Source organism: Pungitius pungitius, chromosome 11 (assembly GCF_949316345.1).
Source record: "Pungitius pungitius chromosome 11, fPunPun2.1, whole genome shotgun sequence".
Classification (NCBI taxonomy): Eukaryota; Metazoa; Chordata; class Actinopteri; order Perciformes; family Gasterosteidae; genus Pungitius; species Pungitius pungitius.
The window spans coordinates 5,565,891-5,581,787 of NC_084910.1; the positions used below are offsets into that span (position 1 = coordinate 5,565,891).

Consider the following 15,897-nt stretch of genomic DNA (forward strand, 5'->3'; position numbering starts at 1 on the left):
AGAGGATAGTGTGTAATTCACAGAGAGACACTTTCAATCCCGCAGGATTTTCTGTGAATATCTGTGCATTTTCCGAGTGAGGTTGCTGAATCCCTGGATGGAATCTCCTTTCATCGGGCTTTCATGGAGCGTGAGTTGGGTTCCACACATCAGACCTTCATGACACTTCTGACCCTGCAGGCTTTCTATGGGCCAGAGGAGAGAAACAAATAAAAAAAAAATAAAAACACTGTGCAACAACAAGTTTAGCTTCGCTTTAAAACGAAGAGATGAGTGCAACAATACCTGAAGATTTAAAGCCACACTTAAGCCCCTCTCCTCCTTTGATATGGAGGCGACTCGATGCTAACATCCTCCCTGTCATCAGATCAGGACTACTTCATTCTATCTGATGGTGGTTGTCCCTGCAGTGCTGCGTAGGACATTTACATATCATGTAGAGGGGAATCTTTGCCCCCACTGACTGAAAACCAGGTGCATTTCATAAGAAATCTGGGGCATTTTTTGAAACTTGTGAAATAATAAATATACTTAATATACTGTACATGCAATTGTCATCAAATGGCAGCAATAGGACTAGTGTTTCTTTTATAACCAAAATATAAATAACCCCCAAAAAAACAGAAAACATAAATCAGATTATTCAATTTTATTTGATCTGAGTCACAGCTTCCAGAGTTGGCTCTCTGTTATGGAGCTGATTAAAAACAAAGAACAACACATTCAAACCTTTAATTACTACCGTCTCAGCTAATTGTATTTTACCCAAATAGAGGATTGTCTGTTAACCAAAAGATGGCAGTAACTTGTGAGAAGAGGAAACATCTCACTGACTGCACTACGTCCCAGCAGGGCCTGGTGGCACTGGCAACCAATGGCAAGAGAGTGGCAACTCCTGGCACACAGTGGCATGTGTGTGTGTGTGTGTGGGGGGGGTCCGCGGGTGGGAGTGGGTCAGCGGGGTTGCGGGGGGTCCGCAACTCCGCTGACCTGGGCTCCCTCCCTGAGGTTTCTTCCCTTTTTCTCCATTGAAGGGTTTTTCATGCCGAGGTGGGGGTTTGGGGGGCAGAGGATGTCACATGTGTACAGACTGTAAAGCCCTCTGTGGCAAGTTTATAATTTGCGATTTTGGGCTTTACAAATTAAAATGAATTCAATTGAATTCATATCGTCACTCACTGTAGTGGAGGAAAACAGTTTTACTTATTATCCCTTCCATGTGTCTTTGAATAGTCAAAGACAAACACAGTCCTCCAGCTAAACTAAAGGCACTAGCTCACCCAAGTGATGAAATTGAAAAGCATCACTTATGCCAACACATTGCAAAAGAGTGTCCACCTTGTCTGTTTTCCAATAATATGTCAATTCAAATTTAAATTGTTTCATACAATTGTTTACTGAGGGAATAGACCAAGAGAACGAGTCCTTTTCTCATCGACCCTGGTAGTGAGAATACAAAAAAGAGCCGTGTGCAAAAAGTAGAGGCTGCTGGTAATCAGGACGCACAATTGAAATGTCCTGCGGCACGTGCATTCGTTCCTATCCCCCATAGTCCTCGCCTCCTACTCCACGGTCTCGTTTTGAGCTGACCAGCTGATAGCAGCAGACTGCACGCAGCAGGTCGGAGGGGGTGAGCTTCCAGGTGGATCATTCCAGCACCTTGGTATTCTGATGAAAGGAGTTTGGACTCACTAATGGGATTCTGGGGTTTTCTTCTCTCAGAGACAACGTGAGGTTAATCTGTATGTGTTTGAAGTAAGGTCTGTGCCTCATTGACATTCTTCACCTTCCCTTGGCTCCGTCTCTATTGCACACACACACACACACAGAGTCGGTGCTTTGAACTGTGACTAAAGCTTTCTCTGCGTCTCTCAGGTTTTTTTTCTTTTCCCCTCTGTGATCCGTGTTAAAAGGTTAAGGTGACTGCGGGGGATTGGGCAGGGCAGGGAGACTGCATGAAGTTCACTTTTCATCAAGGTTTTCACCTCGGATGATGATGGTGCACACGTAGCACACAAAGGTGAAGGTGGTTGGTTCTCTGGCGTTCCCGTCTAATGGAACTGGAGGCGAAGCACGGCGCCTCGGAGGCAGGGCGTCACGCCACCGCCATGGAGTCCCATCATCTCCTGGTCATGAGCGGTTGTCTCATGGCGCTTCCCCTCTTCAGAGGAGGCCCTGACAGCATCTCAACGAGGACTCAACAGGAAGCCTGTGGCCCCCCCGATGCTTCGGGCAAACGTCCCTTGCTTTGCTGAATGTGGAGAAACAACACGTAGAGGCTTTTCAGTTTGAGTGGGAGTGTAAAGTGGGCTTGTCTTTGTGACGTCGGCGCGTGGCAGATGGAGACGGTTTGTCATTTCCTCTCAAACCCCTGCGTGGGAACTAGAGAACACACCGATCATGTGGAGAGTGATGCACTGCTCATGGTTGTTATAGCGGTGCGAATCAGGGGGGGGGGGGGGACGTGTGTGCAGTGTGGTTAACAAGACGGCTTTTCGCCATCCCCTCGCCATGGCAACGGATGGTCGCTCTGCTGATCCTTTTTCACCTCTTCCCATTGTTTTATTTCTGCTGCCGCAGTCTCTCGGTCCGTTGGGTTCCCGTTGTTTCTTCCAAACGTCATTGAGCCACCGCTTTTCCTCCCCTGTAATTCCCTTCTCTGGCCTATTTTTCGCCTCATCCATCCGGTCTGAGCCATCTCCATCCATCCCTACGTGACCCGGAGGAGCCAGTGCAGAGACATCAGCATAAATAACGTATGAGGCGGTGTAGTATTACCACATACCCAAAGACACACACACATACACGCACCAGTGGCATCCCCACGCTCAGGGGGGGGGGGGGAGTACAGAGGAGTACAGGGGAGCGGTTCCCTGGGGAGGATGTTCATGTTTCCCTTAAAGGAGGAAGACGCCAAGAAGCCCTGAAAAACAATTGATACGACAGCGAATGAATTGAAAGCGGAATGGACACAGTTGTGAGTAGAACGTGCAGATGGTGGATACATCTTTATTACCCCTTTATAACACATGGCTATAAATGAGAAAAGGAAAATTAGGTGTCTCGGTATTAATATTTGAATAAATAGGCAGCGATGAATATTTCACCGTAATGAACGCCTGGAGGAGAAAGGCCTGAACTGTGTGAATATTTAACGAAAATGGATCTAAACCACTCTCTGTTGTAACTCTCTGAAAGATGGAATGCCTAACTCGAACACCCTGACGTGCTTGATGTTTTGACCCGAGATAAAAGAAGCGGAGACGTCTCACTGCCTCATTTTCCTTCTCAATATGAAACAAAGCCGTTGAAATAAGGAAGGGTTCCTTTTAGTTTCTCTGGTTTCCTCTCACAGGCCTTGGTTATCGTCCCGTAGGTGTGAAGGTGTGAGTGCGGCCCCAGTCAGCTGACACGTGATGGACAAGTGGGTGGAGATTAAGGATGCTGAGACTGCAGACAAAGGTCAGGCACTGAGATTGGTGCTTTGCTCAGTCCGTCTGAGAGTCGGGACCCAGCCGACCGCTCTCACGCTTTGTCTTCAGCCAGAGAAAATATTTGAAGTTAGGGCCGTAACGAGCGCTGCAAACATGTTTACCTCCAAACAGTAATTGGTTTCCAGTGGGTTTTTTCGTCTGTAAACTGTCCATTTATAACTTAGCATTCAAAACACTGTAGCAATGGGATAGCATCCCCCACGAGGAAACCTGTCGGTTTGAAACAAAAGGAATCGCAGTGGAGAAGGTGCAATGGTCCCATGAGGAGAAAGCTTTCATCTGACTGAAAGCTAAGAAGACGGAGGGGAAACACAAACGCAGCACAGATGTGCAAAGCTAATTAGAGAGAGGTCCACGTGGACTCAGACGTGCATCTACTAATTACTCTCTCAGTAGGGATAAATACTTATGCTGGCATGCATTTCATATTCGTGATTAGGTCCCAGGTAGCCTTTAAATAGCCGTCCTTCAAACACAAAAGCACACAACAAGATGGCTTACAAGGCAGCACGGACCTACTGACAGGACAGGACAGGACGGTGGATGTGGGTGACTGACGAGGAGAGCGTGACAGGTGAGCAGGTGGTAAAGGAGTCCTGAGAAAGGTGAGAGTGAACATGGCATGAATTGGGATGGGGGACTTGGAGACGTGCCTTGAGAGTGAAACATCTACACATCCAACACCTTCAAAGCTTGTGACCCTTAATTAAGACTGGCTGAACCTTCAAGGACAAGGCTAGCCCTGTTTATAACCACTGTCCATTAGTATTACAATGTAGTCGTGTAAGTAATAGCGGTACAGAGATCATTTCCTCATCATACACAGAAATGTTTTGTCTTTACAAACTTCATTTCCAAGGCCAAACTTTAAAAGATGAAATAAAAACAATGTTGGACCCAATCACAGACGGCCTGAATCATTTAACTGATATTTCCTCATCACCGTATTGTCACGGTTTGGGTCTGCTCTGTCTTATTTTGTAGTTTTCATGTCTCTTGTGTTCCTGGGTGACTACACTTCCTGCCTTGTCTTGTGATTGCGTGATTGTTTCCACCTGTGTCCATTCACCTGCACCTCCCTTGTGTATTTAAGCCCTGTGTGCCTGTTGTCCTTTGTCGCGTCATTGTCTTACGTTACTCGTCGTTGGAGCATGTCGAGGTTTTGGTTTTTGGAATAAAGAGCACTTCGTTTCGGAAACCCCTGCGTTTGAGTCCTCCCTCCCTTCCTTCCTGCAACCAGCTTCCACCCACCCCTTGTGACACGTATTGTCTTGTACAGCTAAACTAGCCTTTTAAAAGCAATACTCTTGTAATGAATCATAACTTTGTTTCATGCATGTCTCACTAAAAGAGATAAATAAAGAGGATCAAAACATTTAGGCAGAGCTATGAAGCTCATCTCATTGTTTGTGTGTTGTGTAATCAGTTACACAAGCAGAATTTAAGCTATCCTTGTATGTTAGAAGTAGGCTACTGTGGCTCAAAGGTGTTCTGCAGGTTCATTTGTTTTTTCATCTTCTCAGGTGAGTCCTTTGCTGAACATATCCACACCTACTAACCGGCTCCTTGCAGGAGTCGGGAGCATCAGCCTCAGGCAACGACAGCCAGAACTCTGGAACCGAACCAGACCAGCGAAGGGGGATCTCATGTCACCTACTGGTCTGCTTTCCACATGGAAGAGACAACGTTCATTATTCACAGCAGGCCTGTGATCTCTTTCCACCAAAGTATCTCATAGCAGGAGCCGAGGAACCTTTCACAGACCTCGTAGCAGAGATGCTTTGACCTGGAGACTTGACACTTGACTGCGAATGATATTACTGTAATTCCTTCTGGAAGTCCCACACATTAAATGTACCTCTGATATTTGTCATTATACACACAGACACACACACAAGTACAGACCAAGACCCTACCAGGGTTTAAGGGAGAGCCTCTAGGTGGCATGTTCCATAGTTCATAAATGTGTCATGTAGTGTCACACAGCTTAAATGACCTTGACTACAACATTAATGTCACACCAACACCAGTCTTGGAACAGTATTCCCTTCGTTTTGAAGCCTATGCAAGCGATGAGGTCCGATACTCTGTGAGCCTTGTTGCTGCATCTCTGGGGTCCAGGCTGTCTGACGTGTCCGCCCCCGTCCCATCGCTCAGCTGACACCACCTGACAGGGCGCTACAGGGAGAGGGAAGGAATCCATGTTGGAGCACAAGTCAAAATCCGGCTGTTTCCGAGTGAACGCAGGCTGCATGAAAGAATAAGGCACGACGTATTGTATTTTAAAAACTATACAGAGGGATGAGCACAAGTATTTTTTAGGCTACAGCTGGTAATGCGGTGCACACGGTTCCTAGAGGCTCCTGGTTGGAGGCTGACCAGATCCTATTTTGTAAAATTGAGTACCGAAGAAGCAGATGCTACGAGTGGGTTATGGTGGACTACATGTTAACTACTGAGACAACCTGTTCAATCTATCTTGAGTCCGTCGACATCTCTGAACAAAGAGAATGTTCCAACCAGTGGAAGAAAAGTTGCCTTTCTTTTTATTTGTGTTTTTACATCTGCAGCTATGTGGAGGAAGGGCAGAGCATTGTACAGCGTAACCTGCTAAAGTGCACAATAAATATCTTGAATCTTGAATAGAAAAGATACATTATTAATGCTTCAAGGCATAATTATTTAAATACGCATGTAACCCCCGAATCCTTTGAATCCTGAAATATACAATGCCAAAAAGAGAGAAGAAAAGAGGAGCAGGAATCTGGGTCTAAAAAAAAACAGAAGAAAAATGAGCAGGGCAGGCTGGAGGCCTTGAGATGTCTCGCATCCACTTCCCTAATATGTGGCCCGCTGTCAACTGCTTTGAAAACATCATTATCAGCAGAAAATGTGTAAATACTTTTGTAATTGCTGGCAGCCTGCAGCGACAATGAGGCAGAAGAGGGCCGAGTCAACCTCGTCTTTTACATGGTTGTCGTAATAGTTTCATACTGTACATACTGAGTACACTTTCTCTGATTTTTTTTACCCATTCGATTTAAAAAATCCCATTTTCTCGTAACCTCATGGTAGCCGGCTGATGGAGCCTGGCAACTGTAGTGGCACATGATGGAATTACAACATTTGCCTCCAAACAAAATGTGTGTTTTGACAATGCGTCCTCTCTACTCACCATCCGGTACTCTATTTCTCTCTGGACTTGATCCCTGAGTAAACATTGTAAACATCAGTTCATGGTCTCAACCAGTGGCGGCTGGTTAAAATATGTTGTAGGTATCAATTAAGGTATCAAAAACATTATTACATGCGGTTAGCTAATTTAAAATCTAATTAATCCCTAATATGTTCTAGTTTCCTGTTTGTCCTCCTTCCCCCAGAGAGCAGGACTATGACTCACACGTCCACGTCTTGGGCCTCAAGGAAGCAACGGCTCTGCCTGGTCCATCTTTATCGCTCCCATAATGACCTTCACTATCATGAGTAATGGGTGACCAGCAGTTTACCTTCACAACGCTGCGTTTGTCCCTCTCTCTGTCACACACACACACACACACACACACACACACACACACACACACACACACACACACACACACACACACACACACACACACACTCACACACAGAATAAATTGTGTTTTGAGCATGTTTGGGAGATGTATGAACACTAATGGAAGCAAGTACAAACAGGAAGAAGGCTAATGTGTTTCCTCTGAGATGCTTCAGTTTAAATTGATGGTGACAGTGGTGCGCTATTGTGTAAGCGAGACGTGTGTACAATACACAAAATGAGGCTTAGGCTTAGGCGTTGCCATTCCCAGTAGGCTTCCTCTCTCCATGGGGGCACATGGCCAGCTGATTAGGGGCGGGGTCAGGTAGTACCAGCCAACCAGATGTGGGTGATGTTACCGTAAACCAATTGCATCAGAGAGAGAGTCCGTTGTCATTTCAGTGCGCACCGGTGGCGACCCGCCACCACCCCTGACACCTCCAATCTACAGCGGTAACTGGCACATCAAGAAATTGGGGCAACTTGTTCTCTACCACCATCACCAGTGTCTGGACTCCCGAAGGGGGGGGATATAGCTCGGCTCAGCATCCCGGCCCCTGGTCTATCCTACGGCAGGATGGAGTCCAAGCCCCAAACGCATTGAAATATCAATATTCATGCATGTTATAATAAAGCAGTTTTCAAACTTCAACAAGTCTCTCCGGATTGAAATAAAAATGGAGCAGCTTCACACAAAGAGGTGATTTACCACATTGCAGGACATGCCCTTCTCTGTGCATCAAATATATTCCCAGAGGAGGCAAACTTACACATGTATGTCGCTCTCTCTGTGTCAATCAGATGCATCCTATTTGGCAAACGTGAAGCCAAATGTGTAGAGAACGTTGTGCATCGTACAACCGAGGTGGAATCGTTACTGCTGTGAATTGAAATACCCCAGTGCTCCCCTTCCTCCCTGGTGGCTCGGGGGTTCTCATTTCATTTGAACACAAAACGTAACCTTAATGACACTGACTGAGTGACTGGCCAACAAACTTGTTGTTCAGCAGCTGAGTGAACAACAGACTAATCACAGCCAATGGTCGGTGTAGAAGATGCTGCAGGACCAGCAAACCAACGTGCATTCAGAAAAACATCAGCCTTCAGGTTTAATTATTAAGGGTTATGGGATGATAAAGTTATTTTGCTACACCAGGCTTTTGTAATGGCGTTATATTGTACGTCATTTATTTTCTTTTTAACTGCATTCTACTTTCTACATCTAAAGGTGAATAACAGCAACCTGCAGCGTGAAGTTCATTTCATTGATAGCAATGGATGGAACCGGTAGCATTGTTAATTATCACATACAATATATTCATCCTTCAATAAAGCTTTATTGCACAATAAGAAGCAGACATTCAGAGAAATCCAAAAGACATCAATGTAATAATGAAATATCCATAAAAGACATTGCAGCGGGGAATCAGAGGGCCAAAAAGTTCAACTCTTTGTGTCTTTTGTGGGCTCTGAACTCCAAGGAAAAATCTAAAAGTGCTAAAGTAATCTTTTACGCAAGAGTTGCAAAGAATGTGTTTTTTTCCCAAAGTAGCCAAAAACATATTACAACAAATGTGAGTGAGGGTGGATTTCCGGTAGGGGTGACTAGAATTCCGGACCTAATGTACAATGTGAATTTTCCTGAGGTTAAGCTTCACATTTCAAATTAACCAATGATCTGTTTCCTTGGCTATTTGTTGTCTTCTCATACACGGAGCAATCTTTCTCTCTGACCTTGCTTGGTCTATTTTCTACACTTTCAAACAAAATCATAATCTCCCATGCCGGCGTTGTATCATCGAGTCATCGAGTCCACAATAGATGGGGTTGTAATGAACAGGACAAAAAAACACGGCCAAATAGAAGCAGAGAAATCAACGTCATTGAAAATCAGCTCACTTTCTGGTGGTTTTATGGGTGGGAAAAAAGCCACACATTCGATGTAGGAGAGATCAAGTGAGGACAAAAACGGGATCACACGTTTGAGCCATTTCTCATTAGAGACAATTATTCAGTGATGAAAGAGGGAGCCATAGAAAATGTCATTAATACAAGAAGTTACGAGTGGAATTGGAATTCAGAGCGGGTACAGAAACAGCTTCTCGTTGTGTGCTTTTAAGAATTAAAAAGCAAAAGGCCATTTGACAGTTCAGCTAGAAACATGTAAAACACTTTATTTTCCATTCAGTTTTCATCCCTTTTTTCATCTATTGCATTATGCATAAATATATCTATATTTGGTCCATTTTCATCTCGAGGCTTCCAGAAACTATTGGCCGACAGACATTTGTAATCCTTCCATTAAAAGCAGAGAAGCTTATCTCACAAAACAGACCTCCAATCCGTCACTTGATCTGCCGCCTGCCCTCGGTGGAAGGTTTCAAATGGAAACAAATGGACGCTGCTTCTTCCCACCACACGGTGGAATAACGGCCCGCTCACCTGGCTGCGAGGAGGAGCAGGGGAACCGTGTGTCTCACGTTCTCCCCTGAGGGCAACTTGGAGAGCGATTAGCCAGGGCCGCCGGACGGGCGGATGAAGCACGTGAATGGATTTGGAGTGACAAGCGCACCCCGCCCCCCCTCCCCCCGCCAACAGGCCGCTTTAGGGACGTCGCTGCTGCTGATCAAACAGTTAGCGCGCCTCGGACGCCAGAGATGCTTGGTGCTCCCACGCAGCGCCTACCTCCCGCGCATCGGATCGCTTCCTAATGGCACCCTCGTCCTCGTCGTTGGTGAAGGCCAGATGGATGGCTAATTAATGCCTTGGGCTCGCTCTGCCTCTACTTTACGGTGAAGACATCTCTCACGGGCCAAAGAGCACCACCTTCATCGTTAGATTAAAAACTCAAGCAAGCAATCACATGTTTGTAACTGCACTCAGAGTTTACTCCCTATTGTTAATGGCTGATTATTGAGCTTTTGTTAGTTGTTTGAAGACGAGCAGTCTCCCAACCCAGTATGAATGGCATAGAATCTATAAAATGGTTAGTGAAAACCATAAACCTGTAACCTGTGAGAAAAGACAATTTCGAAAGGACTAATGTGAATAATGTATTATAACTCTTCATGACACCGTTTTTCTCTCTTAACTTGGAAGTCTTGTTGACTAATCATTACAATCATTATGGACCTATTTGCCTCAACAGGTCCTCTTTCTGCTGACCGACCGCTTGTATCTAGCAGCTGGGTTCTACACCATGGCTCGGTGGCCCCTCCAAGGGCTGAAGAAGCACTCCTTTAAAGGTGCTTCTTTTGGAAATTCAGAGCCTAAAGCTAGCAGCTAACAAACGTAGCTCCGGTTCCCCCTCGGGTTAGCGCTGTTAGCAACAACGTGGAGGCAATCTGTCCATGATGGAGACGCTTTGAATTTCCAATCCGATCCCTTTCTAGTACACCGAGCATTGTATAAGTATAACTATTTTGAAAATCGAACTGAATGACACTTTTGAGTGTGTGTAATATCACCACTGGTCCATGGACCCTGCAGTGGCCCTCGTTGATGTCCTTTTTGTTGTGACCCCTTTGAATAAAAAAAGGTTGTTTGTTTCAAAAACCGGACCAGCTGAAGCACTGCAGCTCTCATTGACCTGAAGAAAGGGATGGACGTGTCCATCACAGGTCCCTCTTGAGCTGCAGGTTCATGTCTCCGATGTGCTGCAGCAGAATCTTCCCTCGGTGCTGCAGCGTGCGGACGAGAGGCCTGAGACCGCCGGCCCCGCCTTGGCTGTCCCAGAACTCCCTGTCCGTGTAAAGGGAGCGTAGAAGAAGACTCTCCAGACAGCCCGATTGGAGGACAGACACTGCTCTCTGTGGGAACCTGAGGAAGGAACGGCGTGGAGTGGATGGGTCGTAGATCCAACACAGACAGAGCAACACAGGTGTAAACCCGTTCCTAGAAGCTGGTAGATGCTCTAATGCTCTCTGTACACCACATACGAGTATTTTCACTTCATCACCGTGTCCAGTCAACTCAGCTCCGACTGAATCAAATCCCTTCACTGACCTGGACGAAACCACTTGTATTACGTCACATACGATTTATTTAGGAAATAAAGTTTGCCAGCATCAAATCAAAAGTAAAGTTTCTAAAAGTACACTTTAAAATGAGTCACCATCAACCTCAGGGAAACAACCATTTTCCTCTTTCATTTTGCTCAACCTTACAATAATGATACAAGACATCTAGTTCCATTTATTCATCCCGTTCAGGCTTAAGGTATTTAAGAGCATTTTATGGCGCGGCTCAGTAATCCTGCGTGACAGATAAAGGGGCAAACTCAGCAGATTCTTTCAGCATGTTGAATAGCGGGCTAATTGAATGCTCACTAATCTCATCAGACAGACACTGAAACAAACTGAGACGAGCTTCCAGGGGACCTTTCTGCGCTACTCGGGTTATTCGGCTTGTTCAATTTATTTTTGTTCTTCCGATTTTGTGCCTGCTGCTGTGAGCATGCAGCGACGCAGTATTACATACAGAAGTGTGCGCCCCTTTTCTGCTTTACTCACTCATCAATGCCCTCGACCAGACGGAAGTTCAGGTTGTCGGTGGCCTGCTGCGGCCTGCCGGCGTTGTCTATGAACACCAGCCGGGAGGGATCCGCCTTCCTCACCTGAACACACACACACACACACACACGCTGACCGTCAGGTGACACAACAGCACTGTTCAGAAATGTGGTTCAACAGGGAGTTTGAGCTATTTAGTAAAGGCAATACTTTTTGTATCGTTACCTTTTCTCTTTATGGCTGACGTGTGAAATAAACCTAAAAGAATATCGAAGGAAAATATAAAAGTGAAATAAAATAGTCTGCAAGTTAATCTTTGTGTTTCAGTCCATCATCACAATAAATGAATCCCAATAGATCTGTATCTAGCGGCTCGGGGTGAATATACACTTATCCGTCACCCTGAAACAAAACACCAGAGTGATGACGGGAAAATGTGTGGCTGAACTACAAGTTGGGGACAGTATACCTTTATAGCTTTTGGTGTCCTAGGCACAGTGCTTACATTACAACACACAGGGAATGGGAAGACTTGCTTCTCAGGGTTCGACTCGCACAACATCCCGTTTTAAGAAAGAGAGGAGAGGCACGTTTCAGTTACACACCTAAATAATAAACACACAGTCTAGCTTGCCGCTAACATTCCTTACTTAGCGGAGGATCCCTAGCAACGGGTCAGCTTTGTTGTTTGTGATTTTTTAGTTTGCATCTTGTTGCCCTCAATGTTGTTCAGCAGTATTTTGATATTTATTCAGCACATTTGTAATATATGTAAGGTGTTTTTATGACACATGTCTTTACAGTCAGCTCATACACTGGTAGTACACCGGTTATACACCAGTTGTACACTTCTACCCAATGAGGTAGCACTTTGCAGAGGTTGAACGCCCCACAGAAAAGCCCACATTTCTGTGTGGAAGAGAACCAAAATACTTCTTAAACATAATAAAAGACTAGACTACGAGGTTCGGGGAAATGGTCACTAAAAAGAGTTGGATGTGAATGTTCCACATCAGATTCACCAATGTTCATCACTTCAGATAACTGTGAATGAATTTGAGAGTGTGAATTAGCATTAACTGTCCAATAAAGGCCTTTACAGCGTCCCGCTCCATATTTCACAAGTTGCCTCTTGGAGATGCCTTGTTAACGTGCCAGCAGTAGGATTAAAGGACCTGGCTGTCAATGCCTTGTTCCCTGAGGGTTGTACTGTCACTCAGATAAATGTTGTCAAGCTATGTGGGTAAAATTTAAATTGCGTTTGGCTTTGAGTCAAACAGGTTAATTTCACCATAATTATTAAATGTAATTTACATTTTTATGCAGCCTCGTACTTAAACATCCAACCATTAGTGTAAAATGTGGGCTTGGATACTGGCAGACACATCACACGTCTGACAAGTAACTTCCCCTGCAGCACAAACGCCCTGCACACACACAACCACGCCTAGAATGATACAAAAATATTGTCTTATCAAATGGGCAAACCATGACCGTAAGCACCTTTGTTTGTTATTTACATCTTCCGGGCTTTGAAACGTTTAAAAAAAGATGCTTTAACATCCCTCCAGCCTTTTTCGGGCTCTCAGAAGGTAAAGAACAAATAGTTTAATGTGAGTGAGAGAGGTCTCCCTCAACACGCACAGGTTATTGACACTTGAATAGAACAGGAACCTGGTTAATGTTGGCAGGAACACCTGTGCAGAACGCCTGCTCTCCTGTGCTTTGAAATGTACGAAATAGACTTAAAACACTCCGCGACAAAAACAACGTCAAACAAACAGCGTGGTCTATTTTTACATGCGGCGGCGAACGATGCAAACCACATGAGCTTTAACAAGCTCCTCCACGGACGCATCTGCCACACTCGTTTGCAGCAACACGCTCATCAGCCCTGCCGGGAGCTTTTAGTGCCGGGTGCGTCTTGCCGCGTTGCCATGGCAGCGACAAACATTTCTCTGTCTTAATTCACTCACATAAGACGAGCAGTAAGACCCCTCTGAAATCGCACCACCCGCTCAGAGAGGCAGCAGGGAAAAAAAGAGAAATGTGTTTTCTTGTGTTTTTGCCAGCGGATCAATCAGAGCAAAGAGCGCAGAGATCGCCCCTTTGGACTGAGAAATAATGCATGGGGGGGAGGGAGGGGGGGGTTTGTGGGGAGGAAACAGCGCGGAGGCCTTTCAGAATGAAAGTGGTGTTTGTGTGAGCCGTACCAGGATGTGAACCAGCAGCAGGTCCTTGGTGTTGCCACACTTGGTGTGGAGCAGGTTCTCCACACAGAGTTCTGCTGGGTGGGGTGTGAAGCCGCAGCAGTACCTGTCCAGTCGGTCGTTTACCTGATGCCGACAGACAAGAAGTCCTTTTACACTGTATTCTTATTCACGTTATTCACGTTAATAATGGGAATGAATAGGATGTTTTCCTTGGCACAGATGCAAACAGAATGCAAAGTGTGATTGTGGCTCTCAGTGTGACGGATAATCTCCTGTAGTTATTGGCGTGTAGATGGACTAAACCCACGCTGACCTCATATTCATACAGAGGGACACAAAACGCAGGCGTCAGTGCTTCACAATCTATCGGCAAATAACACATTTCGAGCATGGGGGGGGGGGGTTCATTTTGTATATGTGATGAGTAAGACTATGCATTAAGTCATGAGTAGGGAATCACAGCCAGTGTAAGATGCGAATGGATGGCAAAGTGTTGATAGCGTGAGACGTACACAGCGAGAAGCAGGCAGACACAACCTTCTGACATTTGCCCTCAGGTCTCCTGTGCAGTCTCTCTTTGTGTGTCTGCTCTCGCTGTGTAGTGTGTGTGTGTGTGTGAGAATCACAGCAATCACGCTCTGTGTGTCTCACAAGAGCCCCCGGGACAGACGTGTGTGTGTGTGTGTGTGTGTGTATTTCCTGTGCAGTAAAGCTCCGCCTCCACTGCTTCTTCTCACTTGTCTAGTGCCTTTTAGGAGACTTCTCACCCCGCCGCCACATTTCCATCCCACACTTGAATACTGATTCGGAGTTGGCTCCCGCGGCCCCGTGGAGGCCGAGCCAATATTGACTTACATGGCCGCAGAGAGCTGCAGGCGTCGGGGAGAGAGGAGCTGTGGTGCTCTGCTGAGGTCGACACAATATTTAAGCGGACGTGACCCGTGCTGTTTCTTTATTCCACTTCACCGTGTTGACTTGTCTGTCAAACAGCGTGGGCCCTGGACAACACGCTGCCTTGGACTTTTGGAGTTCTTATTGCTGTGAACTTTGAACTTTGGGAAGGAGCTGCTCCCCGTCGGTGTGTGTATATATTTTTATAAATATGTAGATATACACACACACATATTTCTTAAAGGAGGGATTGAGGAGTGAAAACAAACACACTTATGTCGTTATATATATAATCCCTTATAAGAGTTAACTGCACCACTAATGATGGTGCAGGGGGAATGAAAGGCTGAGTCATGGTCATGAGAGTGTAGTCGGATATCAGATCATTCACCTGTGAACGCCACAGCAGGCCGAGAGTACCAGGCTTATTTCTACATCATGACTCAACTTGACGGCCGGCGCCTGCAGACTAAAAGTGTGTTGTTGCGTGCGATCAGTGTCTGTGTCTGTGGGCGTGGGTTCTGCGCTGCCCCTTCAATTACAGATCCAGCGCAGCTCTTGGTCTGGACGGTGGTGCGTGGAGTCGTTGTTTCTGTGTTAAACAAATACACTGTAGGCGAATGGATGGAGACAATGAGAAAGAGTGAGAGGTGTAAATCATGTCCCTGAGAAGAATAAACTAAATCTAAACCAGATACAGGGTTACAGGAACAGATGCGCTGCACCTGCAGGACAATTCCTGCATTACTAACACGCGTGTGTCATCTGATAGAAACCTTTACGCACATAAACTTTGCACTACGACTACAAAAGTGTTTTGTTCTGATAGCAAGAAGCTATCGGTTAGCTGCCGGCTGATCTTTACTGCATCCCCTTGATCCCGAGCTCTTCTGATATCAGCTGTCACAATCTATCCCTGTGTGATACATTATGCAGCCTGTGTCTTTGTGCTTCAGAGACAAGCGGAACCAAACAGAACTACGACCCACAAGTATCCCCTTAATGCAGCGGTCTTATACAGAAAGCCAAACCCTGCCCCATCATTCACAGATGCCTTGTGCTGTTCTAAATAACATCAGTAAACAGCAGTTTAGGCAGGACACTCACATCAAGATGCAAACTGTGCTCCATGATTACAGTGCGTTGCCTATATTTACGTTTGTTTACTGAGGATTAAAGATGTTCCGTTAATCATATTCGGGTGTGTTTACGTGCACGCTATGAAGCCTAAAAGG

General features: G+C 45.7%; 1 protein-coding gene across 2 annotated transcripts in view; it reads right to left on the reverse strand.

The window, feature by feature from the left end:
- Window positions 1-8,364: 8,364 nt before the first annotated feature.
- gask1a (golgi associated kinase 1A) overlaps window positions 8,365-15,897 on the reverse strand; it is a 34,355-nt gene continuing 26,822 nt past the window's right edge. For both annotated transcript variants that reach the window (XM_062565361.1, XM_062565360.1), the window contains exons 4-6: window positions 13,772-13,894; window positions 11,559-11,662; window positions 8,365-10,866 (exon numbers count right to left, since the gene is read on the reverse strand). In XM_062565361.1, coding sequence (XP_062421345.1) covers window positions 10,662-10,866; window positions 11,559-11,662; window positions 13,772-13,894 — 432 coding nt within the window. In that variant the 3' untranslated portion in view covers window positions 8,365-10,661. The remainder of the gene's footprint in view (window positions 10,867-11,558; window positions 11,663-13,771; window positions 13,895-15,897) is intronic.